Source organism: Diabrotica undecimpunctata, chromosome 2, assembly GCF_040954645.1.
Source record: "Diabrotica undecimpunctata isolate CICGRU chromosome 2, icDiaUnde3, whole genome shotgun sequence".
Lineage (NCBI taxonomy): Eukaryota > Metazoa > Arthropoda > Insecta > Coleoptera > Chrysomelidae > Diabrotica > Diabrotica undecimpunctata.
In genome coordinates, this window is record NC_092804.1 from 136124193 (window position 1) to 136151768 (window position 27576).

The window sequence follows — 27576 nt, forward strand, 5'->3', positions numbered from 1 at the left end:
ATAACAAAGACATTTTTCCAGATTTTTGGAAATGATTTTTGTGACCAATTAATATTAAAAATTTGGAGTAGAAACTCATTTGCTTATATGGGAAGTGTTTTAATAAATTGTATTGGTATGTCGTCTGGACCTGGTCATGCTATTACAGCTAAACTGATTTAACTGCAACGGTGACGATTTGACACGACAGACGTTGGTTGATGCGGTGTTGCCTAATCGAATATTATTTTAGAAACATTGAACTGTAATATTAATACACCATAATTACTGTAATGAGTTTATAATTATACCTATTTATTATCAGAGCACTAATATCAAAGTTAAAATGTTTGAGGTAATTGATAAAATGTTATTTTCTGTATTAGTCATAATCATTAAAATGAACTGAATGAATGAAAGTCTATTAAATTAGAAAGCTAAATTTGTTTCATACTGAGAATTGCGATATTTAGTTAAAATAAATTGTTTCCAACGGTTGTGGAAATAAGCTTATAAAAATAGATTTACCTGTGTTTATTTTCAAATATCATCAAGGTCACTATTTTCGCTGTCGAAATTTAATTGTAAATCGTCGCTATCTGAATCTTCGTCTGGATTAATAATAATGCGATACACGACTACATCAATTAGTAATATTTCCAGATTTCCAGCAGTGGACGCATACAGGTTGGTGATGATGATATTTATCACTAACGAAAGGCACTCTACCGAAACAGCTGTAGTGATAAGATATAATAAATTTTGTTGAAGTTTTCCTAACAAAAGTTTTCAGTGTTTTTATTGTTGTATAAAATGAATTTCCATCAAGTAACGGTCGAATCCATCACTTAATCTTTTTCAAATAAAAAATCTTAATTATAAGTAAGTAAAATTCGCTTGCAAGATAAAGACGATGCTGATGTACATTTCCTCGATTTTGAAGACTTTGACTGGTTTCCCTATGCCCTTTTCTTGGAATAACGGACAAACACTTAACAGTGACGAGAATCTTCAAAGACTCTTCCACTATCTACTGGTGTGCGCCAGTTATGAATGAATATTCTTTTAACTCATCATCAACATTCATCTTTCACAAAAAACTTTTATTAACACTGGCAAAGATTTTAGATATAATTCAAAAATATAATAATATGTATAATGTCCGGTTTATAGCGTCCTGCGTCTTTCGGTTTCCAGTCTCCATTCACGTCTATCAACAGCTTATTTGTCCGTAACAAATAAGCTGTTTTTGCTGTATTTCTTCTATGATGGTGGTTGTTCTCTCCATGATGCCTTATTCCTTCATTTGTTACGTGCATTAATTTCCAGAACAAGGAGTTTTAGTTTAGTTCTCTTAGTCAGTTGCCAGGTTTCGCATCCATCAAGTACAACGCTTTTAAAATATAATAATCAGACTGAATTACCGTGCTTTTGCGATGTCCTTTTTATAATAAATTGAAATGCTGAATTTGCTGTTCCAGTACGTCGTAATTAGTGTTGGAATGTTGGATGCTGACGATAGCGGTAGCTTCATATGGAATTGGCGTGATCGGGTATGCTAGATCCTAACGGTCATTGTACTTTAACTCCCGTTACCCGTTTTGAATTTTATCAAAGTCGCTATGAAAGGCACCTTATTATGGATCTGTGGAAAAATTGTGGTTCATTAAATATTAGTAGTTAATCTACTGTTTACACTTTGTAGTGTTTTTAACGCTCCCAGATTAAACCAAAAAACTGAAAAATTGTAATTTTAAAGTTTATTACAGCTTATATCCCTCTAAACTTCAAAAAAACGACTTTCTTTAAAGAAATAATTAAAACAAAATCAGCAAACATTATTTTATTTACTAAAAAAATATGTACACTTCAATAAACCATAAATATATATGGAAGAGTTGCGAACATTTGAGAAAGTAAATCATTTTCAACCAATTAATAATTTCAGTTCTTATTTTACCTTATTGTTATTTGGAAATGCAGCAAATCTCTTAATATACATATGACTAAATTAATTTGATCTAGTTTAAAATGCTAACGAAAATGAATAATGTGTATTTGTACTTTTTAATTGTGAAAGTGGAAATATGAGAAAGAAAATTCAGATTGAGTGAATAAAGAATACCAAAGGACCTACGTAAATAATGGGTAAGCAACTAAAAAATTTAAGTATCATTGATTATAGAGATAAAGAACTGCTAAGAACTATAAAACTGCAAAAAAGAACGCTGTGTCTAGGTACACTCTAACTTGTACGCAATTCAAAAAGTTAAATACACGCAAACGAAATGTCATCAAGCCAGTGACGTCATTATTAAGAGTGCGCTGCGATTGTATTTTTGGTACACGCTAACTTGTGCCGCGTGTCTGCTGTGCTAAGTACAGTCACACAGTGAGCGGCAGAGTGAGGTTAAATATGTGTGTTGTTTAATCGCGTTGTGTTTACACTTTACAATATTGATTAGTAAAGAGTTTTCTTATTTTTTTATTTGTTTAGTGTTTGTTGGAATTTATTATGGAGTGTGGACAATTATTTAATTCTTTTAATGAGTTTAACAACATTTTAAAACAATATTAAAAAGATAAGAAACAAAAATTTTGTGATTAAGGCCACCTAGCAGAAATATTGAGATGGCAGAAAAGATTTTAAAGCGTAAATTAAAGGAAGACCTTAAATATTACGAAGTTCAATATATTTGTGTTCATGGTAGTGCGGTAAGAAGACGTGGAAAAGCTTAAAAATTACATAATAATTTTATTATTGTTGATTTCGTAATCTGTGCATGTAAGCAATATACCTAATTATTTTTTAATCTTCGGCACACGTTTGTTAAATGTGTATTTTATGTATGTTTTAGAACTTAAATAATGAATCGTCCAGCTGTAATGTATATTTTGCTAACCTGAATATATATTTTATATACATGTTGATTTATTACAATTAAGTTCTTCCCTTAATCACAAATATTTGTCTATCAGACGACCACTAAACACACCAAAAAATCGGAAAATTAGCGTGTACCAAAAATACAGTCACAGCGGACGCTAAATAATGACGTCACTGGCTTGATGACGTTTCTTTGGCGTGTATCTAACTCTTTGATTTTCGTACAAGTTAGCGTATACCCAGACACAGCGAAAAAAGAACTAAACCAAGCATATAGGTATCTAAGAAAAAGATCCAGACTATTACCTTTTATGTTTATGCAATTTCCGGTTTTCTAGCATCTTAAAGGTTACTTATCTATCGGCCGGCTCGACTAATTTACAGATTCTTTAGATTTTATACTATTGCGTTTGAAGTATTACTCTGGTTAGCGTGAGGCTATAAACACGAAACTAGTAAGATACTTACTTCGAAGTGAGTCCGCCAATTTACTGAGCTATCAAGCCAACATTATCTCTTACGATGGATAGAAATATGGATGACAAGACAGGTCTATGGCGAAAAAATGCGCTTGTCTAAAAAATTTAAGAAAACGAACATGTGTAGAACAGCACTAAATAGGGAACAGAACAACTATTTGTTTGAACTAATAAAAAATAGGTTAATGAAGAAATAAATAACCATATAATACTACGTGCCAGTTGTCACATATAATAGTACCCATGCTTCCTGCTGAATTTTTTACTAGAGAGAATAAATTTACTAAAGCGGGATCCTTTACAATACTTTGGAAAATCTTAAAACATCTACACAACAATTATTCATAGCTACCTGATTATATATAAAAAAATATATTACAAGTTATCTATTAAAGGTATGTATATACAGAAGTATTGGCTACACTTCCATTAAAAACTTAAAAACGATATAAAAAACACGCAGTATATAGATAGCTGTTCATTTTACTTTTTTAACGGATCGTCAGGGGATATATGTTTATCTTTAAGTACTTTTCTATCTTCTTCATCACTACAATATTCTGCTAAATCATCGTCAGGAGCTGCTGTTATGACAGCGTGACTAGTATTTGACGGCAGTGTCCGCTTTTTTGGTATTTCTTGAGATTTCGTAATGGTAGAGTATATACTCATTGCCTGAAATTATAAAATAATTAATGCTAAGACTACAATCAACAATTAATGAGTTAATAACCAACACAAACAGTTAATATGTACTTGCAGGAATATTTATCGTCTACGTTGGCACCGTGTCATACGTATTTCTGTACGTATTGATCTTATCGACATGGACTGTAGAGAAGAGGAAATGAGAAATTGCTCCATTCCGTATAACGGTGGTTGATACATAATCTATCAGTCACTACGCAAGTAATGTATTCTAAATAAGTCAAGTGTGAATCTAATATTATATGAAAAATGCATCCATTCGTATATCGATGGTCGATACATAATCTATCAGTCAATACACTAGTAATGTACTCCCTGTTTTTAAAGGTCACTAGATGGCGTTGATTTTAAATTGTACTTTCAAGATAACTTTCCATCAATTCCTAGATGTAGGATAGTCGGTAGCTGGTAGTACTCTTCTACAGACCTATTAGAGGACAAACCACTTCAGGGATTGGTAACCCAGCTCTACGGTTTGTCACCTACACTCCATTTTCCAGGTTTAAACAGGCCCCAGCCATTCAAAATGCAATTACCAAAAGGTGAGTAAGGAGATACGCCCAGAATCTCACACTGATAACATATCAGTCTGTCTCACGGATTCTAGGGGAGACAACTCGTGACATACAAATCAATACAGAAACGAAAATACTCTCGAAAATTCAATATCGTTTCATACAACCTTAGGAGCCTATCGAGAGAATAGAAATTACTAAAACTGTAAGAAGTATTAGAAAAACTAATTGGGACATTTTCGAAATTAGCGAAATCAGAAAACAAGGTGAGGAATGCATTACTCTCAAGTTAAGACATAATCTGTATCATACAGGTGGTGTAGGTGTCTTGATAATAAAAAACATGCTCTAGATATAAGCATCGCAAGCATTTCCAAGCATGTAGCGTATTTAATACTCCGTCTAAACACCAAACTTAAAATGAAATTTATCCAAGTATATGCACCCACATCTGCAGCTGGTGAAGAAGAAATAGGACAATTTTACGAGGACGTCAACGCAGCCCTTGCAGTTACTGGATGCAGTATAACTTTCCACATAGGAGACTTCAACGCCAAAGTATCAGAATGACTGGATGAAGTTGAGGAAGTAATCGGTCCATTTGGAAGTCAGAAACGAAGAGAGAAGATGGACTTAGATAAGCCCCGGACGGACAAACAAAAAACGAAATAGACTTAAATATTTCCAATAAAAAAGAAGTAGTAAGAAGTAGTAACAGTGTTAAATAATTGCACAATAGGAAGTAGCCCCAGAATTGTTAGGGTAACGCTTGGTATAGTCTTGAAAAGGGAAAGATGAAATGGTCCGATGAACCAACTTGATATTGAAACTATAAATATTGTCATAATTAAAGCCACCAAAGAAGCGGGAAAACAATACTGCAAACAAAAAACGAAAATCTTCTGTTGACTCGCCCAAAATACGAAAAATATATCTTTACGAAGAAAAATTCTAAAACAGAACGACAGAAACTCTGAAGACCTAAAACAACTGAACAAAAGAATATCTAAAGAAACCTATAAGAAAGTATAAGACAAGCTATAGATGAGCATAAAATTGTGAAGGTGGTGCTGAGAAAGCTCTCAAACAGAAAGAGAGAATTTTAAACTAAAAGACAACCAAGGTTTTCAATCAACAAATAGAGGAAAACTGCTGAAAACTAACAGCAATCTTCTACACTGAACTATATACAAATAGTCAATAAATACGGGACAGTCAATGGCATCAGCGAAGAAGAATAATCAACCAAGGATGAGAGCTTATGCCGGGCATACCTCAAGAAGAAATCAGCAACTCGTTAAGAGAAATCAAAAATAACAAAGTCCCGGCTAAAGATGACGTAAAACTTGGAGGAGAAACACTATTACAGTTGATTAAAACTTATTTAATCTATGTCTTGAAAATGAAATAATCCCATCTCAGTGGAACAACGCCATAAGAATACTTTCCATAAAAATGTGATGGAGCTTGAGAAATAGAGACCGTTTAAGTCTAAAAGACCATTTTAAAAGACCCAGATCGTAATAATTTCGAAAACTTGGTCTTTCGGGTTAGGGTAACGATCCGGATCGTTTTTGCGTATTCATTAAATGCTTTTAGTGTTTTCGTTGGTGAGTTTCGGTGTCGATAGATAACTGTGGACGAATCGATACCCTCGGCGAACTCGGTGAAATATAGTTTTTGTGTATGCACGCAGAATCATTTTCAGTGATTACTTCAAAAACGGGAAACAACTGCAAAATTGTCATTCATCAAGAGAATGCGCACGTTCACACCTGCGTAGTTTCAACGGCTAAAACTGAGGAATTGAAATTTGATCCTCACTGGCTTTTCACGCCAAACTACGAGATCATCACCTAAGCAGATACCTTTCACATTCCTAGTTTTTGGTCGACTTAAAAAAGCTGGAGGAGCATTTAGAAAAATATATTGGACTAAGAGATCATGTTGAAAAAAAATGCCCTTAATAATTTGATTTGCTACATTTTTCTAGAAGACTTGTTGAAGAACCCACTTATGATAAAAGGTGAATTCTATGGAGAAGAATGTATAATACTTTTCCATTTCTCTGGTCAAATATGTCTGCGTGTTCTTCCACTTTATAAAAAGTGTGCCCCAAATGTATCCTACTTTCGTTCATAACTTTGCGCTAAAATATTCCAGTACGCTCTGTGTAGACGAGCATTCAGCATGCCTAACGAAATTGGCATATACTTCAGTTACCAAGGGGATGTGTCTAGTTCGTAAAATCATGTTTTGTTTACTTTGCCTTTGCTATGTTTGTTGCATTTTTTAAATGTTTAAAATACGAAAACAAACTTTATTTCGAGAAAATTCCATTCCGACACATGGCCGAAAAAAGCTCGTCTAAAGACCATTGTGCAGGAATTGTACAGTATGATAACGCTCCAAGAGATCAGTAAATCAATAAAAAAATTTATGTTGAAGTTCTAAAACGATTTTTTATCGATAAAACGACTTTTTTATCGATAACAGAATGCCGCTGAAAAAGCACCGATTACACAGACAAGATTATGTCGCATTCAAACGAATGCGACGATAGTACTGAAGGCCATTACAAAAATTGAATTTCAAAACTCCTTCAGTTATTTCAAGCACCGCTGGGAAGGTGTTGTTAAATCAGATAGGGAAAAACTATGGAAAAACTGTTGACACAAATGTTCCAAGCAGATAATACGAGGGCGGTTCGATATATTTTAGCTCGATATATATGACCTAGCGATGCTCCAACTTCTTTAACCCGTCTGAAAAATACGTTTTCTCGAAGTGTGCAAAGTAGGCCTCCGTGGCTACGACCTCTTCATTCGACTCAAATTTCTGCCCGGTGAGTGACTTTTTTAAGTTTGGAAACAAAAAGAAGTCGCACGGGGCCAAATCTGGAAACTACGGTGAATGGGGCAGCAGTTCGTAGCCCAATTTGGACGTGGCGAGAGCGAAATGTGAGCCGATGCGTTGTCATGGTGTGAAAACACGTTTTTCTTTGCCAAATAGTGCCGTTTTTCCGCAATTCGGAGTCGAATCGTCCCAATAATTCGACATAGCAGAGCCCTGTGACCGTTTTACCCTTCTCCAGGTAGTAGATTTAGATCACACCTTGTGAATCTCAGAAAACGCTTTCGTCGGAACACGTTCGCCGGGTGAAGTTCGACTGTTCCTTGGTCTCTGGTGTGTACCAATTGATTTTTCGTTGAAGGTCGCAAAACGACGTAGAAACTTCTTCGGGTTGTGCTTAAAGTGCGTCAAACACTGATCTGAAGTGGTCTCACGGTTACACTTGTCCGGAGTAAGCAAATGAGGCACTTATTTCATGCAGAATATGACCCACGCGGTCTTTTGAGATACCTACTGTTTCATCTGTCACTCACCTTCAATCGGCGGTCTGCCAATACGAAATTGTGAATTCTTGTTGCGTTATCCTCCGTGGTAGCTGTTTTTGGGGCACCTCGGCGGAGCACATAAAAAACCGACGTGCGACCACGTTGAAACTCGTTAGACAAATTTTTAACGGTCGCCATCGAATGAGAAGAGTCATCATACACAGCACCCAAGCACTCTTTGATATCGCTACGCGATTTCCCTTCCAAAATCAAGAATCGAATCACGGACCGATATTGCTATTTTTCCATTTTTCTAAAATCCGAGGACACGCACACTTCCACACACGGTCAAAACAAAACTATTAGTCCAATTCTGCTGAAATTTTGAGACTAGGTGTCTACGACAGTAAATTACTCTTGCGATCAAGCGGTGAGGCTGAGTACTTGTCGGACCGCCCTCATATATATGGATCCATCATATGTATTGCTCTTACACAATTTCATGAACCTGACTCACTCATTTTAGGACGTCAATGTACGAACGAAACTGAAATCCAACATTACTGAAAACATTTAACTATCTGCAGTGCGTTCTCATAGCAAGATAAAGTTTTGCTTCAAACTAGTTTTTGCATTAGTAAAATAGTTGGAGTATTTATTGTTTTTTTTTTTTAACAGTCGTTTTTAATACTTTATATTGAATTTAGTATGAAATTAAAATATTAAAATAGTTAATATTTTTATGATTCATTTTTTTTTTTCATGCTAAGGTACAGAATTGGAAAATAATTATTAAACAACCCTACAAGGAATGGATCTGTATAGTTGTTCAATAATTCAAACTGATGCCTTTTTCGCTGCTCTAAGACGTTACTAATACAAACTAATATTATAACATTCACTATACAAACCTGTGAAACCAAACTTGATACATCTCCAGTATTTGCTGGTAAAATCAAGGTATTATTCGTTCTAGCTAATTTATTAAATGCGTGTACATATTGTTCAGCAATACTTAAGGAGGCAGCATTAGGACCTAAATCTTTCTGTAACGCTTCTGCAACTAGTTTTAAACCTCCGGACCGTGCTTCGGCAACTGCTAATATTGCTGCAGCTTCACCAGCGGCTTTATTAATTTGTTCCTGGCGTTCAGCTTCCGAAGCAAGAATGCGTGCTTTTCTTTTACCTTCTGCAACATTAATGTCAGCTTCTCTTACTCCCTCTGATTCTAAAATTGCTGCTCTCTTTTTTCTCTCAGCCTCTACCTAAAACAAAATATACTTAAAACGTATTACATTAAATATACAATATTTAATTGTATATTTAAAATTGATTTTAAATAATTTAAAAATTAAGTGACTCCTAGTTTCACTAATATACTAGTAAGCCCTGTATACCTGTTGAACTATGGCAATTAATTGAAGAATGCAATTCTGACCAAGAACCGTATAAACATATGAAATGTATGTTTCACAAACCGGTTCTAATATCGAAGAGTTAGATATAGAAAAAGAAATTATTATAAAGCAGCTAGAGCAGGTGGAACCATGTTCAAAACCAAAGCATTCTCACCTCCCCCCTTTCCTCCTCAAACTTCCAAACCAACTCGCCAACACGCACTAGCTAAGAGCGACGTTTTAATGGCTTAAAATCCCAAAAGTTATTTTCCATGAAAGACGAAACTACTGACCGACCCTCAGTCTACGGCGGCTCCAACATTCCCAATCAAGGTAGAGCATAGCAATCCCCGGAAAAAATCAGGCTACTATAAAGAGCGACAAACGAATACTAATTCATACAATGTTAGAATTATTATATCAGGCCAGAGGATGATGGAACTGGAGGAAAAGCTGAAAAAAATAAAATGGGACCTCATCGGCCTCAGCGAAATAAGACGAAGAGGAGAAACCTAAATTACTCTTAAATTAGGACACATATTTCATTTTAGAGAAGAAGACACTTCAAATGATGGAGTAGGATTCATTAAACATAAAAAACACACACAAAATATAGTTGAAATTATCAGCATAAGACCGAGAATTGTATACCTCATATTCAAACTAAATGCAAGATATAACCTTTAGGTAATCCAGACATATGCTCCAACGACTATCCACTCAGATGAAGAAATTGAAAAGCTAGAAAAAGCGTTACACCAGCATTAAATGTCAAATTGGAAAGAACAAAGTTGATCCTAAAAACACGAAAAAAGAAATGGATTCCCCAGAAAACAAAGACCTGTATGAAGATACACTAACCAGACCTATACAAGATTTGGAAGACGAAATAGAAGATGTAGATCAAGCAAATGATGGAATAACGAAGGCACTAAAAGAAACGGACCGGGAGTGTTGCCCAAACGTCAATCCGAAAAGACGTAAGAGAAAACAATACAAGGGAAATAACTAAAATAATTCAAGAAAACAAAATTTTAAAAGTTTTGAGGCGACAACATAGGCAACAAAAATATGTACAAAATAAGAAACAAAGATGGAAACAGTAGTACGGATAGAATCAAAAAGGTTGTCGGATCCTTTTATCGCGAAATGTATGAGGGCACCGACGAAAGGCAAGACCAGCTCCTGTCCAAAATCACAAACCAAGGACGGAGTAGTGATCGAGGCGATCAAACTAGGTGGAAATAAAATTATCCAGGCTTTGGCCAAGCTTTTCACCAAATGCATCTACCAAGGAAAAACTACTTCTGAATAGTACAATGCAGTCATATTTTATTACACGAGCAAGGAAACATAACAGATCTTAAAAACTACTGTTCTATCAGTTTGCTCTCACGCATATATAAACTTTTCACTAAAATTATCAAAAAAAGACTGGACGCTAAGTTAGACTTCTATCAGCCTAAAGAACAAGCTGGATTTAGATCGCGATACAGCACTAACGACCACTTACTAGTGATAAAGTCTACAAAATACAACAAACTATTGGCACTGATATTCGTGGACTACGAGAAAGCATTCGATACCATAGGTCATCAGAAAATGTTAAAAGCATTGACAGAATGACGAAGAGACCATCGCTATACTAACATAATCCAATATATCTATCAAAATGCCATAGCTAGCGCAAGACTGTCTGAACAATAAACAAATAAATTCTTTATATAGATATAGAGAGGAGTACGACAGGGAGACACCATCTCTCCAAAGTTATTCTCGACGCTTTTAGAACTTACTTGTAAGAAGGCAGATCTGAACGTTAACGTAAGACTGTCTGAACAATAAACAAATAAATTCTTTATATAGAGAGGAGTACGGCAGGGAGACACCGTCTCTCTCCAAAGTTATTCTCGACGCTTTTAGAACTAACGTGTAAGAAGGCAGATCTGAACGAGCACGGTATCAACATAAATGGAGAGAAGCTCAGTCATTTGAGATTTGCAGATGACACCGTCCTTATAGCCGATCGTATGGATGATGCAATAATAATGTTTGAAAAATTATATCAAGCTTTCTTGGAGGTCAGACTAAAAATTAATATGAACAAGACGCAAATAATGACTTATCTGGTGCTAAATCGAAATATTGCTGTTGATGGAAGGGATATTGTGCAGACTGCAACGTATAAGTACTAAGGACATGAAATTCGGTTGGGCAGAGATAACCAGACATGTGAGCTCCCACGTCGCATAGGATGAGCCTGGGCAGCGTTTGGTAAATTAAACTATATATTTAAATTGTACCTACCCATATGCCTCAAAAGAAAGATCTTTGACCAATGTGTGTTATTTGTACTCACTTATGGAGCAGAAACATTGACACTCACAAAAAGGGTAGTGAATAAGATTCGCGTGACTCAGAGAGCTATGGAGCGCAAGATGTTGGTGTCTCTCTGAGAGACCAAATCCCAAACGAAGAAATACATAGTAGAACAAAAACAACAGACGCCATCGAAAAACTCGACGTATTGTCGAGTGGAGACCAAGACAAGAAGCACTACGGAGCAGAAAACGCCCACCAACCAGATGGACCGACGAGCTGAAGCGTGTTAGCAATAACTGGATGCAAGCCGCACAAGACAGAGATAGATGGAAAGAGCTAACGGAGACCTATGTCCAGCAGTGGACACATACAGGTTGATGATGATGAGAGCAGGTATGAGCAAACAACATCTGGACTTTTAAGGATAGAACTGAGTGGCATAGTGGTACACTTTGGAATGCATGAAGCCCAGTCACAACTGGGTGACTGGGCTTGAGCGATGACCACAAAGGAACTTCTAATGATGTTTTAAGTGATTCTTCATTGTTTTTCAAAAATTGTTCATCAGTGTTACTAGCTGCCAATCATTTCTACTTAAAACTTATCGTGAAATACCTCAAAGAACAAGACAAAACATTTCTATCCTCCTTTGGCATGTCATCTGTGCAAGTCTATCTTCCAACAAGGAAATTTTTTTGTTAATTTTCTTTTCTTCAAACCCCTTTAGTATATCACATAGTTCCCATCGGGTGATAGTTTTCACCTTTTCTGGAGTAACTATGAAAAAAATTTGAAACGTTGTAATGGGGTGAGTTGGAGAACAATTTTATTGCTGTTTCGGTTAAGAAACACTTCAAACTTTATTACCATAATTAAAATGTAGTGCGACAAAGTCTGGCCCAAACAAAAACACTAATGTTTTAAAATTTTAGTAAAAATACCACATTCTTTAAAATGAAAATTGGCCAACATCAGTTTAAATGCTGAAACTTGAAAATGAAGAAATACATACCTTCAACTTCTATATTTAATAAGAAATTTTCTGGTAATACACCACATGACGACATATTAACACAGAGAAATATGTAAAATAATCGAAAGCGCCAACAACAAAGACTTTTTTTTTGGTTTTAGGATTAATCCATGTGTTACACACAATTGGTGGGTTTTGACTGATTCCTAGACGAAAGGGCTAATAGCGGGGGCGCAATCTGTATGAACCGGTTTTTTAACTTTATGAAACATTCATTGCTTGTGCCATTTGATAATCAGCTAGAATATTGTAGCAGGGGAGAGTGACAAATGATTGTATAAGAAATTTCCTGAGTACAAAACAAACAGTAACAAAATTCATCAAAACAAAACAGTGTGTGATTTAGCCACTTGGTATGCATAGCTGAGGAAGACTACCAAAACAATTTCTAAAATGGAAACTTCTGGAATGCAAAAGGGGGGAAGACCTAGACAAAGTTGGTGAGAGACAAGAGATATAAGAAAGGAATCTTAAGAAAGACTAGAGATTTAAAGCTTCTTAAGATTGATTTCTGTTTAAATTGTAAATTATACCTGTGTCACCTGACTGTTCGCCTGAAGGTGAATATTATTAATAAACAGTTTACTAACCTGCATTTGCATAGCTTCTTGGACTCTAGGAGGAAGTTTGATATCTCTAATTTCGTATCTAAGACATGTCATACCCCATGCTTCACTAGCTTTATTTATTGAATCAACAATTGATACATTCAAATTTTCTCTTTCCCTAAACACTTTATCCAGTAATATTTTTCCTAATTCTGATCTCATAGTAGTTTGTGCAAGTTGTGTTATGGCAAATTCAGGATCTTCAACACCATAACTTGCTAAATACGGATCGATAATTCTAAGATACAAAACACCATCAATAGCCAATGTAACATTATCAGATGTTATTGCACTCTGCTTTGGAATATCTACAGCAATTTCTTTTAAACTTTGCACATATTTTACCCTGTCTACAATGGGAATTAATACATTTAATCCAGGTTCAAGTATCCTGTGAAATTTACCCATTCTTTCTACAACCCAAGCCTAAAACAGTTTAATGTATTAATATATACACATAACAAACACTTAAAACTAAAAAAAGATTATGAACTATAGTGAAAAAATTACTACAAGTCAGCAAAAGCAGACAATTCTAGAAATCAAAAGAGTATAAAATATATGAGTGTCTACTCTTTTGTACTATTGTATGTACTAGCAAAGAATATAGACGCTTATAGAAGAGCAGTTCAAATGGGCGATTGGGTTACGGTTTATACTTCAAAACACTCCTCCTGAGGGTGGCTGCATAAATATGTAGTTAGGGGGAAGTGGGAAAGGAGTAGGAACGGGTAACTGCATCTACGCCTAAACAAATTTCGATGCCATTGATTTGCAAACTGTCTTTTTTTTTGTTGTTTCACAATAAAATCTTTATTTTTAATATATTTAATTGTTAAATTTTTAATTTTAAAACTTAAAAATGTATGATATTTACAATATTCAAAGTATTTATTTTTTTAATTGTATAACTTTGAATTAAAAATAGGTTTGTTCCAACACAACGAAAAACCGTCACATAAGTTTTTATTATACTGTTTTTCTGCCCAGAAATTAACAAAACATTTTTAAAAAATTTCAATTAAAAAAAAAGTATTTAATGAAACTTTTTACTAAATTATGAAATTTTCCATTTCACCGAAACTTCCAAACTTCCATTTCATCCATAATTTTTTAATGACAACAAAAAGCATTCCCGATTTATTTTTGAAATATTTAACAGTACCTTTTAATGAATAGTATATGTGAAAGTTTTTATGCTGTATGGGTACTATTTAATTACTATTTAACTGGGAATAAGCCACAATTAAAGGTTAAAATACGTTTATTGACGTTTCAATTTCCACTTCGGAAATCGTTCTCAAAATACAAACTAATGTTTGTATTTTGAGAACGAGAACGATTGGTAAATCTTCACTTATCGTCTTGTATGGTAGATTTATTTAAAATACATTAGATACTCATAGTTTAGTTTATTAGAATCAAGTACAATACTAAATAGTACTCAGTTGACGTTGACTAACTTAGACCGTTCTCTTGATTCTTCATTCTTAACTATATTGATAATAATAATACCAATGATCCTGTGATTTCCAGCTATTTAACACACGTTAGTTTGTTATCATAATACGTTTGTTATATTGATACACGTTATTTAATAATCTTTCGACTACATTGCAAATTTCACTAGGTCAGAGTGTGTCCTCGTTACAACGATATTTTCAATGTTGTAAACAAATAATATATTTTGCAAATGTGTGTCACAGTATTAAAAAGATTACTTAAATCTGATGCTTAATTAAATACCGTTACATCCCTCCTAGTAACTAATACATATATTTGATAGTAATAAACAGCAATTTTAGTTAAAAATGTTATATTTGATATTTCAAGTTCCACCTAGGGTATCATTTTTAAAATACAAATTAAAATATACATAGAAATAAACATAGTGTATGATAAAATAAGACATGAACAATCTAGTGAGAAGATATCTAATCCTTAAAAGGAGGAGGATGCTATCCAGGTTTTTCTTGGGCAGAAAATATCTGAGAACATACATGACACTTAAGTGTATAATTTTCACAACTTTTGTGTAATGAGATTGAGTTCTTCAGGGTTGACATTTAAAATAGATTATAAAATTTGAAATTAATTGATTGAAATAAAATATAAATTAGTAGGGTGCCTCTATTATTATTATTCTTTATAATTACATTATAAAAATGCTTGGTTAAATGCTTATTTTTCTTTAAAATTTTCTCTTGAGCTGTTGTTTTTAACAATTTACACATTGAAAACTATTATAAAATAATATGTCAGCTTATAAAAAGCTTAAATCTTTAATTTTTGTATTTTTTGTCTTAAGTGGTAATTATCACCCCTAAAGAAGCACAAATCCTGATTTTCTTGAAAAGCTATGTTATACTCTCAAAAAAAAATTGCTAGTTAATACGATTTTTTTCTCTAGAACACTGGACTAATTAGAGAAGCATACAATCCTAAATTTATCCAAATATAAGACATTATTGACTGCTGAACTGGAAACGGAACACAATAATGTGACTAGTAATTACTCAAAGTGTTAAATTATGTATGCTAGGAGTCTAATGTTAATTTAAAGAATTCATTGTCAAAGAAAAAACTTATATTAGTTGTTTTGGTAGAAGGCTATATCTTATTGTAAAATATCAAAATGAATACCTTGGAGTCAAATATAAACGTACTTACTTCTTGTTGTGGTACAAACATAACTACGGTATTAATTGGTGTATAGGACTTATGCCTTGCAGTTATATTTCGAGTAATATTATTAACATTTGTAAATAATTTTTGCTGAAACAAATTTTGTTAAAAAGAAAAAAATAAATATGTAGGTGACTATTTACTTGTACAACAACTTTATATAAACCTCTGGAAGTTGAAATCATTGCATATAACTAACATATACGAAAAACACAGCCTCTACCTAAATTTGAATTTCTTCCTGGTTGATTGAAACATAACCTATAAAATCATCACTTTTCTACTTCTTTTTTCGACAAACACTGAGAGACTTTTATTATAAGCATTTTAGACAGAAAAAGAAATAAAATCATTTTTTGTAAATGATAAAAAAGTTGAAAGTGTCATTATTTGCAAATTATAATGAAATTGATTCTCTAAAAATCATAAGAATACGCTGTTTTTTGCTGGGAATGACAATTTTGAGACCCCAAAAAGATTCAAAAAAGTTTTCCGAATTGCCAATTGCTTCTCCCGAAAATTCTCTCGAATGGGGTGAAAACATCGATTTATTAAGAATCTGTACGCCCGTAGAAAAAAATGTTTTAATCAAGTAATGTAGCTGAGATAATTTTAAACAAAGATGTTTATTAACACTTTTTTTGTAAAATGAACCGTTCTCTCAGAAAACACGCTTGCAGCGACCGGCGATTTTTATTGTCAGTTACACGTGAATGTTTAAATTCGGCGTTTTTCAAGCATATTTCAAATGCGTCATATTTGTTGCCAAAACTCAAAATCGAAATTTCATGTTATGAATTTTGAAGATTAGGCTCTAACAATGGAAATTCTATAGCAACCGGTCAACGGAAGTGATAAATTTTATTGATTTCATGAGCATCGTAAAAACTGGTAAAATCGCGCAATGCTTATTTATTTAACAGCTTTATAGAAACTGACTTCATTTGCGGCAAAATATCGATTTTATCGAAAAAAGATATCAAAATTTTACCGTCGACTTGATACAAATTTTATTTAAAAACTTTATTTAGCGTGCGTAACTGATATTTAAAATCACCGGTCGCTTTAAGCGTTGTATCTGGGAGAACGGTTCATTCTAAACGAAAATTTCTAATCACCATTTTTGTTTAAAATTATCTCAGCTACACTTCTTGTTTGAAACATTTTTTCTACGGCGTATAGATTCTTGAAAACCCGGGGGTAGGAGTGGCAAATTTTTTGCATCTTTATTGGAGTCCCAAAATGCAGCTTGTTCGTGTGATTTTTAGAGGTCAAATCTCTGACGACTGGACTATTAGTATGTTTACTGTATTAGTATTAGTATTAGTATGTGTACTATATATGTTTATATAGATGATAATTTTAGAGTATTCAAAAACATTACGTTTGTTGAGATTAATAACACCTGATGTCTCCAGTGGCGGATCTAGACATTTGCCTTAGGGGAGTGGGAGGGAAATCCAATGAAATACCAACCAAAAGACATAAAAAAGATAAAACCAAACTACATAAAAGACATAACAATAGGTTTTCTTTAATTTTTGACCTTTTTGGGGGGAGGGCAATTCTCATCTCAGGGGTACATCCAGGGACATCTGCCCCTAAATGTCTTTCTTTAGGTCAGCATGAATGCCATGAATATGTAGGCTAGCGCCTCCGAATATTAGATACTTTTTATATAATGAGGCTAAAAAAGAATTCTGACGAATAAACCCTTACAACCAATTAATATTTCAAATAATTGATTATAAACAATTAATCTAACTGCTTCTCTAGCTGCTTCTCAGAGAGCATAAAATCCATGAAATAATCAACAGTCTAATTAAAATCGATTCCCATTCATAAAAAATATCCTAATATAAGATACATACGTAGCCTAATTTGAGATAATATAGAACTCTTATAAGATTATTAATTTATATTAGAACTCGAATGAATTTATTCTTGACTGGATACGATTTATTGGCACTTTATGTAGTAGAATTGAATTTTCTATAGAAAGCCGTCTATGAATACTGAATGCCGTCGCATTTCTAGTCGTTACGTACCAATTTTGTATCTCACTAGGCGGCCTAAATAAACTTTGTCTTTGAGTCTTTTAAAGTCTTTGTTTTATTGTATCCAGGTATTGTTGAGTTGTTATGTTTTCTGGTAATGATCATGTTGTGAATAGTAGAGGAGACAAAATGTCAATCCTTTCTTACGCCTTTTTCTAGTAGAAACTCTGTGAAGTTTAAGTTCTCCGCTGCTTTCTCCATCTCCAACAATAAAAATACTTTGGACATGCTATCAGAGCAGATTCAGAAAACATGGGAATACTTATTATCCAGGGAAAGGTAGAAGATCGAAGATCACGAGGAAGATCCCCAACAAGATGGATCGATCAAATTACAGGAATATGCAAAAGACCTATGTATGAGTTAGAAGAAATGACCAGAGACAGAGATCTTTGGAGACGGACAGTACACGATATCACGATGACTACTACACTTCCTCCAGGGGGTCAGGATTAAAGAGAGAGAGATATATATATTCTTGTATGAAGTATCGTCAAGAACAGTTTTAAGACCTTACTTAATGGACTGATCATTCGAAACTGGTCACAACTATTTACGCAAGGAGCGAATACACGGGGGTAAAAAAAGGGAAATACCCCTCCCCCATTCCCCAAGATGGTCCAAAATTAAAGAAAACGTATTATTTATGTCCTTTATGTAGTTTAAGTTTATCTTTTCTATGTCTTTTGGTTGGTATTCCGTTGGAAATTAACCCCTCCCGCAAGTTGAAAGTTCCCCAAACCCCAAGGCAAATGTCTAGATCCGCAACTGATATTTGCCCGTCTTATAGATGTTGTTAAAAATATGTCTACTAGTGCATTCATATTCTTGTTATTTAACAGTTTTATTACTTCTATGTATATTTACCTGTTCCTGTTGCCTTTTCTTGATTACTTTGTTTTATTTCCTTTAGGATTTCTGATTCAAGTATTTTTGGAGAAGGTTCTTATTTATATTCGTCTGCAATATTTCGCTGGTTATTTTCTGTTTAGAGTTAATGTTAAGTTAAAGTTACTGTAGATAATATTATTGTATTTAACTATTTTGTCATGCTACAAGATTTTTTTTGCCTGTTACTTTTTTTATCATGTATGTTGAAGTGGTCATGTTTTTCTTCAAGTTTCTCAATTTCTGTGAACTTATCTTTTAACTATTGTTCTTTGGCTTTACTAATCTCTTTACGAATGGTTTGAATGGTTTGTTGTTCAATTGTTTTAATTTTGTTTTAATTTTTGAGTGGTCTTTCTATTTGACTTTTTTATGTACTTTCTTATATACGTTAGATTGTTTGTATCGATTTTCTTCAAGAACTTTCGTTTAACTTTCTTTAATTTTATTTTTAATTTTACCACCACAGGCCATTTTACTTGGCCATTTAAGGTATGCGCAGACTAGGGATTGTTGATTGTTGAGAATGTGTAATGATTGAGGTTGTTGGAATATCTATGTGGGCCTCCAATATGGTGGTTTACCATTGCCTTTCATATCCTTATGCGGTTGACTTATTACATTCATATGCCTCTTGAGGTGGTTTCTCATCTTAAGGACAAGATGAGGTTGACAGAGTGAGAAGATCACGTTTGCCGATGAATGGCCGGTTTGCTATGCTTGAGAGATCAGCTCTTCCGCTTTTAGGATCATTAGACACTATGTATCATCTGCTACTTCCATCGTTGGTTGCTCTTTATAGCTGGTAGGGGCATGTAAATAGATATGTGATATTGTTCTGAAGCTATTTTCTTGTGGAATTTTAAAGTAGATATTATTTTATTGGGAATAAGCCACAATTAAAGGTTGAAATAAGTTTATTGACATTTCAATTTCCACTTCGGATTTTAACGATTTCCAGGCCAGGCCATCTGAACAGGCTGGCTTTCGCAAAGGATATAGTACATCACACCATCTGCTGATAATGAGAACACTGATAGAGAAGGCAAATGAATACCAACTATCAACTAATACATAATATATTATATGAAAACGCAAGTATGATAGTTTACACCTAGACGAAAATACAAATCCCATCCCCATAAAGAAAGGTGTTAGACAAAGCGAAGTAATATATCCAGAGCTTTTTAATCTAGCCCTAAAAGACGTCTTCAAAACTACAAATTGGTGAACATATGGCATCAACGCTAATGGCAACAAGTTAAACCACCTCAAATTCATTGACGGCATCGTGATTATAGTGAGCACATTCGAGGAATTACGGTGAATTATGATGAAGGAACTTGCAGACAGCTCCCAATAGGTCGGCCTTAAAATGAATATGATAAAAATAAAAACAATGAACAACACAAACGATTCCAGACGTATAACTAGAAATGGCAGTGTTACGTTAATTTAAAAATACAAAATTAAATTTCTATACCTACTTTCATTAAGCGATGCAGGGCGTATAAACAAAGATAAATTTAACAGATGATTGTTAAAGATGTTCCAAATGAGTCTACTCGTTCCGATAAGTAACAGAATAATTATGACACTTTATTATTTTTTTTATTTTCTTAACTATTAGTATTTATTGCATAGTGTATAAATTATTTTTATCACTGAATACATAGTAAGTAACAAAATAATCTGATTTATAAAATTATTGAATATTTTATGCATACATGCAAGTAACAGTTCTTCAAGAATGTTTAAAAATGAACCGAAATGTCCATCTTTATTTCGTTATTGCCGACGTCGTCGGAACTCATACAGGTTCGGACACGATTTAAGTAGGTATTTTATTTCGGTATTGAAATTTTGTAATTTGAATCGATTTGTGAGTATATTTTTAGTCATCTTGATGGTTAAAGGACAATACATTATATTTATGCTGTTAATGTTGAATTAGCAATTATTTGTTGTGCGATTTAAAACTATTTAAGTATATATTTTTATTATAACGACCCTATCTATACGTGATTATGATTACTGTAACAATAACCACGTATTTCAATAACTGATATTGAAACCAAAAATGTCATCCACTGATTCTGTTAAAGTTAAAGAAATCATTTTAAATGTTTTTAAATGTGAAAGACAAGAAAATCCCGGGTTAGTGGTTGAAGATATTGTGAAAAAAGTGGCTAATAAAGTTGGAGTTTGTGATAGAAGTGTGTTTACGGTGATAAAGGAATACAAAACGAATCATCAATTCGCTGGACCAAAAGTATGTCTGACCCGGAAAAAGAAGTTTGACAAAATTGATAATTTTGACAAAAATGACATTAGAAGACTGATTCATAATTTTTTTATGAGCAACGAAATACCCACCGTTGATAAGGTTTTAAAGAAGGTGAACGATGACCCTGATTTGACAAATTTTTCGAAAACCACATTTTACCGAATATTGAAAAAACTTCTGGACAACAGATTAATTGATAAAAACGGACTTTTTTACAAAATATATGACCAGAGATCGCATTCTTCAACTACTTCGATATTTACACTTCGTCGACAATGTAAATAAAGCAGAGCATGACAGACTCCTTTTTAGACATATCTCCTTTTTTAGATATATCCCCTCGAAAAGACACCGATTTGGAGTAAAAATGTTTGTGCTGTGTGATGGTGAAATTGGAATAGTATCAGATTTATTAACAGTTTATACAGTGCTACATCAGTGCGAGACAATTTATTAATATTTAGTGGTAGCGTAGTAAAATATTTTATAACCAAATATGAAAATAAAGGACATATATTCTAGACGGACAATTGGTACGCAAGTCCAAATTTAGCAAGTATTTGTGTAACAAAAACATTGTGTATGCAGTACGGTGAAATGAAACCGAAAATATTTTCCAACGTTTTCGCAAGATGTACCGCATGGAACGTTCTACATGAGCACCAAAGACAGTATTTTAGCAGTGAACTGGAAAAACAAACGTAATGTTTATATGCTGACACCAATTCACGATGGCAAGTAATGGCATTGATTGATGGCAATTCATGATGGCATGGTTTGGCCGGTAGCTGTTGTAATAAATACATGTTTTTATTTGGCAACAGCGCTTTCCTGCCAAACTTAACGGTAACGAAAAAACTAATATATGAGAAACAATTTGTTGAATTTGTTTGCCGTCATGTTTTACCGGTGAGTTATCATTAAACCTATGACTTGCATGCCTTATTGCTTGACTTTACGTTTAGTTCTGATGACATATTTATAGTACCTACATATGCATTCTCCAAAATTTTCAAATTTAGATAATTTAACAGTGACGAGTCACGACATATTAATAATTATATAATTGTATATATATATAATATATATATATATATATATATATATATATATATATATATATATATATATATATATATATATATATATATATATATATATATATAATATTTATGAATTATTATGAAACTTTTTAGAACTGTACAAACAACTAAGTATAGTAAAAATTAAAAATAAAACTTATATTTTTTGCAGGCACTCTGTACATAAAATTGTTGGCAAAAAAAATAAATTCTTGTGGTTTTCGCCCTGTATAAATGGTTCCTATTATCGGATTTCTACTAAAACAATCAGGTTCTTTGTCGAGCACTTTTGCAAAATTAAAATATAAATTTCGTATTTTATAAGATATGTATTCTGACTAAACAAAAAGATAATCCCAAATGCGGCCCTGTTGCAGGCCTACACGTGGTAATGTTTACATCTCCCTGCACCGCTTAATGAATTTTACTATAGTACAAAAAAATTACTTTTTTTTATTAAAATACACAAATTTGACTTTAAAGTTTTATTTAATAAAGTTTTCTTCGGTGGTACAAATTCGACTGACTAGCCATAACTATATCTACACAATTGTATATATTCTTATAATAATATTAATATGATATTCGATACTCCCTACATTCCCAGACGAAAAAGTAGTAAAATTTAATTGCCCTACTCCAGCACTCAGCTGAAGAGACGATGCGCTGATTAAGGAATTTTTTAAATAAACATATTAAATAGTTACTCTACAGGCAGTGAGATAGAACAAGTCTAGGAATATATCTACCTAGGCCAAATTCTGAAACTTGAAAAAGAGAACCAAAGTGCGGAATAAATTGGAATAAAGTGTGTTGCTCATGATAGAGATCGACGGAAGGAGTTGGGAGAGGCCTATGTCCAAAACTGGACGATAGAAGCCTAAGAAGAAGAAGAAGAAGAAACGTCAGTATTAAGGAATGAGTATTATGTTTTTCCATTAAATTTTTCGATTTGTTATCACTTAAGCACAATTGATAGAATAAAACCAAAGGTTCTAAACGAATGCAATTAGGGGGGTACTTATGACTGCCATAGTTCATTCTGTGTAATGTATATGCAACAGATAATTAAGCTTCGCAACCTAGGGATGCACACTGGACATCGCGTCCCGCACTTTGTCTTGCCGGACGAGACGAGACAGCGATTTTTGCTGCGGGACGGAAATTTTTCTGCTTGACGGACTGGCGCTTTGTCCTGCAGGACTTTCCGCATGTCCCGCAAAAACAATAAAACTTTTTAATATATCAAGTATCTGTATTATGTTTGCAATGTAAAAATTTTATAGAAATTAAAACGATTTCTGTTTTAATAATTCATATTAATGAAACATAATTAATAGTAATCGATCCTCTCCACAAATTGGAACCTTTAGATTTATCGGAATGGGGCCATTCCTTGAAACAAGAATCAGAGACAAAATTCAGTGAATTATATAAAAAATATAACTAAATATAACTATAACCAACTCGCTTGGTTATTTTTCTAGTCCTTACTCCTCGAATATATTCTGTAATTTATCCAATAGCCCTATGCGGCAATTAATTTTTTTTTACCAATCATTTTTTCCAGGGTGGTGTTCTGGTATCAATTCTTCCGATATTAGAGTCACTTCGTGTTCTGATCTTAAAGTCCATGACATTAGCAATGACTGTATTTGCTGCACAATAGATCAATATATGCAAATACTCAAATATATGAGCTTCTATGACGTTTATTGGCAATTTTTAAACTCTTTAACAGCGCAACTAGCTTCTTACAATAGTGTTTATTCTTGGTAGCGGTGGTCGAAGAAATGGGTTTACCCCATTTAAGTCTTATACAGCACATGCCTTTTTGCTTATCAGATCATCATGTGACCGTTTGTTGGTCTGCTGTAAATTATCAGGTGGAGTTTCTTGTGTGGTAGGCTCAGGTATCCGCTCGGGATTTTGGTTATCGACTTGATCCGCCATTACCTACTGGTTATTAAGCTCCCGTTCGACGTCGCCTTTAATAGTATTGCGTTTAGCCTCTAGGATTTCTTATATATCATATTGACCGAAGTCAATATGCAGGTTATGCGCAAAATATATTTATTAGAACGCTCTCCATTTTATGTGCTGCTTGGCTTGCAGCACCCCGTCGAGTAGAGTGCTTATGATTGTTATTGTTGTTGTTAGTTATCGTCGTTGTACAGGCAGCGAGTCTATACGAATACTTCTTTCCAACATTTTCATGGGTATGAATTTTGTACCTCCTGTCAGGTGTCAGTGTATGTTATATCCCAGGTATTCCTGCTACCCTCTGGGTATCAGTGCTGCGAATACCCAGTGAGCATTCACAAGGACCGTGCCTGATAGTAGAACTGGTAAAACTCCCGTAATTTATTATTATTACCTTTTTATCGGTACTATTTACTTTGTATTATATTCTAAATCTTATCCAATATGATACTTCAAAATAAGTTCTAAATACGCTTTGTATTCACATTGTATTATGTAATTATTGGTTGCCTATCTTTAGAACTGAAATTGTAGAAAAATTGTAACAAAATGTTAGGCAGTACCTACGGGTCAGATCAATAATAGATAATTATTATTTTATAGTATAATGACTCCGTATTTTTATATGTTAATGTTTCTCTGAGCTTATTTCTTGTTTATAATTTATGTTGGTTATACTTGTTGATACGAAAGGAACTTGTCATCTTGTCAACTGACTTAAATGAGTAACGAACGACATACAGCGGAAGAAGGCATCAAGTAAACTTCTATCAAATTTTTAGTCACATATTTTCTTTTTGTTTTGACTTGTGCCGTACATAGTTTTCAAAGAATTAATATTTTAATTTGAATTCGTTATATTGTAAAATCTTTGGAGTAAAAAGTTTACATAATTAACCAAATTCGGTCTCTTAAAATTAAAATTTCCCGCTTCCTGAACGCATATCGATTCCGGTTCTGCCTTTCATTTTTGATCACCACGGCGCAGCGGAGCACCAGTCTCTTTTCTGAGAGTGTGCTTATTCTGTTGTGAAGTGTGCTTCTTCAAAAAAAGTATACACGTAAGTTTAGTGTTTTTTATAGTTGAAAAAGCAATAATATATTCAGAAATCGATAACAGAATGTAAGATTCTTCCAAAAATTACAAAAACAATGTACTTTAAAGAATTTTTATTTCATAATGAAGACCTTGTAAATGTTGAGATTCCACCTTGAGTTTTTATTTGAATAAAATATCTAAAATATTTTTATGATGATAAATGAAAATAAGAGTTAATTGAAAGAAAGTCATTTTCTTTGAAAAACTTTTGCAAAATTGAATACGTAGATATGTCGATGACCTGCTTTCGTGTTCTTTTGTGCCGTTATTCGCCACATACCTATCATGCTTTTAATTTCTCCCTTGCACAAATCTGACTCATTCTTGGAAATTTTACACGTCATATTCACTTTTAATAGATAGATTTGCCAATTAATACTTTTACCAGATAATTAATTTTATTTTCTATAGCATTTAAGTGAAAATTAGTATCATATTTCAGAATCATTTTAAGTGTGTAAAATTCTTCATTGCTATTGTTTTTAACATTTAACGATTTATTTGCATTAGTCACTCTTCAATAAAGAAGTATTTATCAGAAGTTATTTATGTATTTGCGCAAAACAATATAATTCCAAGTTAACTAGTGTGTAGCCTTGTTATTTTGTTACTATTTTTAAAAAGGACTATGATTTCAATGATTTTTAGCAGTTGTAAGAATGTATTATTGTTTTTACTTTTCATTATAAATGTATTTATTAACAAAGTAAGCTATATCATTAATGAAAAAATAAGCCTGCAGAATACCTCTGGAGAGTTATAACCCAGGAAACTCAAAATAAAAATGTATGAAATTATCAAGTTGCTATAAATTTGGTATTTATAAAAATTGTAAATCTAGATAAAGAACATCTAATAAATTAAACTTATGTAAATAATTAATTTCCAAAGAGTAGAAAATAATTAAAAAATACTTGTGAATGGGTGAAATAATAATATGGCAATATTGAAATTATTGTAGTATGGTAGGACTCGGATAACTTACCTTTTTGGTGCTTTGTTTTTAATGTGTTCTAGGTGTAGAAACATATCTGAAGATTGATTGCTACATATTTACTGTTCTGCATTATAAATAGTACACTTACACATGTAAATCTTGACATGAAAAATCAGAGTCTTAGGATATAATTTATATGTAGTCTTGAGAGTATCATGGATTAACAGCATTCAAATGAAGAAGGGCTAGAAAATATTACAAGAATAGAATTTACAGTCTATCATATATTGTTTCTATTTCCTGGCAACTTTCCTGATGAATTTCTCGATTATAGTAGCTCATTTTTATTTTTTCTTGGATATTGTGTAGCTTCAGATTAAGACAATCCTCTTCTAGTTGTAGTGTTATCAAGCATTGTACCTTGGGATATATTACATGAAATTTAAGAGCAGATATATAGATGTTTCATTATCTTCACATAATTTGCATACTGTCCACTAACTATTTTTAATAGTATTTGGTGTTTCTTAGTCAACAATGCCCTGTGAATATTTATGTTCTTATAATATTTTAATATATTTATGTTTTTATTTATTTGAAGAAGGCCAGTAAATATTGTAGACTGTAGATTCCAATATTCCCAGTATATGGTGTTGTTTTATATAACTTTTACCATTTTTTCATTTACTAGATCGCCTTACTGCAATGAATTCCATATAAAGATTCAGCTTGCATGAATGGGGATTTGCTGTATTATCTGTGATTTATTTGTCTTATAAGATTAAGATCTAGATTACAGATCAGAATATTACTTATTTTGGTTCTTTTCATTTTTGTCTGCTTTCCCAATCCAATTTGAAAACAATATATCTGGTGACAATACTGTATTTTTTATATTTTATTAACATTATTTTTATGTAGGATTAAGCTACAAATATTGATTGTAATGAAAATCACATTTTTAACTACTGTTTGATATTTCGATGTCCACTCCGGAAATCGTTTTCAAAAAAAGATTATTTTAAAAATTCTTTGAAAATGTTTAACCAAGAAATTTTTGTTGGAAGGTTATGTCTTTCAACTGATTGTCTAATGACTCCTCTGGGGTATGATGGATTTATTATTGGTTTAAACAATTTACCACTCTTTTTATTTGACTTATTCTAAGATTAGTTTTTTGCTATTATACTAATAATTTGATAAAAAAAGGATGATTGTAATACTTCATTGAAGTGTCATCTACTTGCTGATGTACAGATTCAAGTGGCTAATACTTAATGTAGTGTTTTATG

At 33.0% G+C, this 27576-nt stretch overlaps 2 protein-coding genes and 1 long non-coding RNA gene across 3 annotated transcripts in view; 2 read left to right on the forward strand and 1 right to left on the reverse strand.

Annotated features, from left to right (window-relative positions):
* The first annotated feature begins 1813 nt into the window (after nucleotides 1-1813).
* On the forward strand, nucleotides 1814-3693 carry LOC140434921 (uncharacterized). Its single transcript, XR_011950095.1, has 2 exons — nucleotides 1814-2905; nucleotides 3013-3693. It is a non-coding gene; the product is annotated as an uncharacterized lncRNA (long non-coding RNA).
* Nucleotides 3682-16240, reverse strand: Stoml2 (stomatin like 2). Its single transcript, XM_072523549.1, has 5 exons — nucleotides 16095-16240; nucleotides 15937-16041; nucleotides 13249-13692; nucleotides 8818-9171; nucleotides 3682-4020 (listed from the first exon to the last, which is right to left on the reverse strand). Exons 1-5 carry the CDS (start codon nucleotides 16134-16136, stop codon nucleotides 3829-3831), a joined length of 1137 nt encoding a protein of 378 aa, XP_072379650.1. The 5' UTR covers nucleotides 16137-16240; the 3' UTR covers nucleotides 3682-3828.
* An 8807-nt stretch (nucleotides 16241-25047) lies between these two features.
* The window catches only part of kra (basic leucine zipper and W2 domain-containing protein kra), a 63135-nt gene continuing 60606 nt past the window's right edge, over nucleotides 25048-27576 (forward strand). Inside the window, exon 1 of the mRNA XM_072523550.1 lies at nucleotides 25048-25309. The gene's annotated coding sequence lies outside the window, so the exon portion shown is untranslated. The remainder of the gene's footprint in view (nucleotides 25310-27576) is intronic.

Bases quoted from the DNA above. Each gene is read 5' to 3' on its own strand.
- Stoml2 (XM_072523549.1), bottom strand. From the start codon at position 16,136: ATGATTTCAACTTCCAGAGGTTTATATAAAGTTGTTGTACAA. The intron at 16,042-16,094 runs GTAAATAGTCAC...AATTTGTTTCAG, and splicing joins TATATAAAGTTGTTGTACAA to CAAAAATTATTTACAAATGT. The intron at 4,021-8,817 runs GTTTGTATAGTG...TTATAATTTCAG, and splicing joins TATCAAGTTTGGTTTCACAG to GCAATGAGTATATACTCTAC.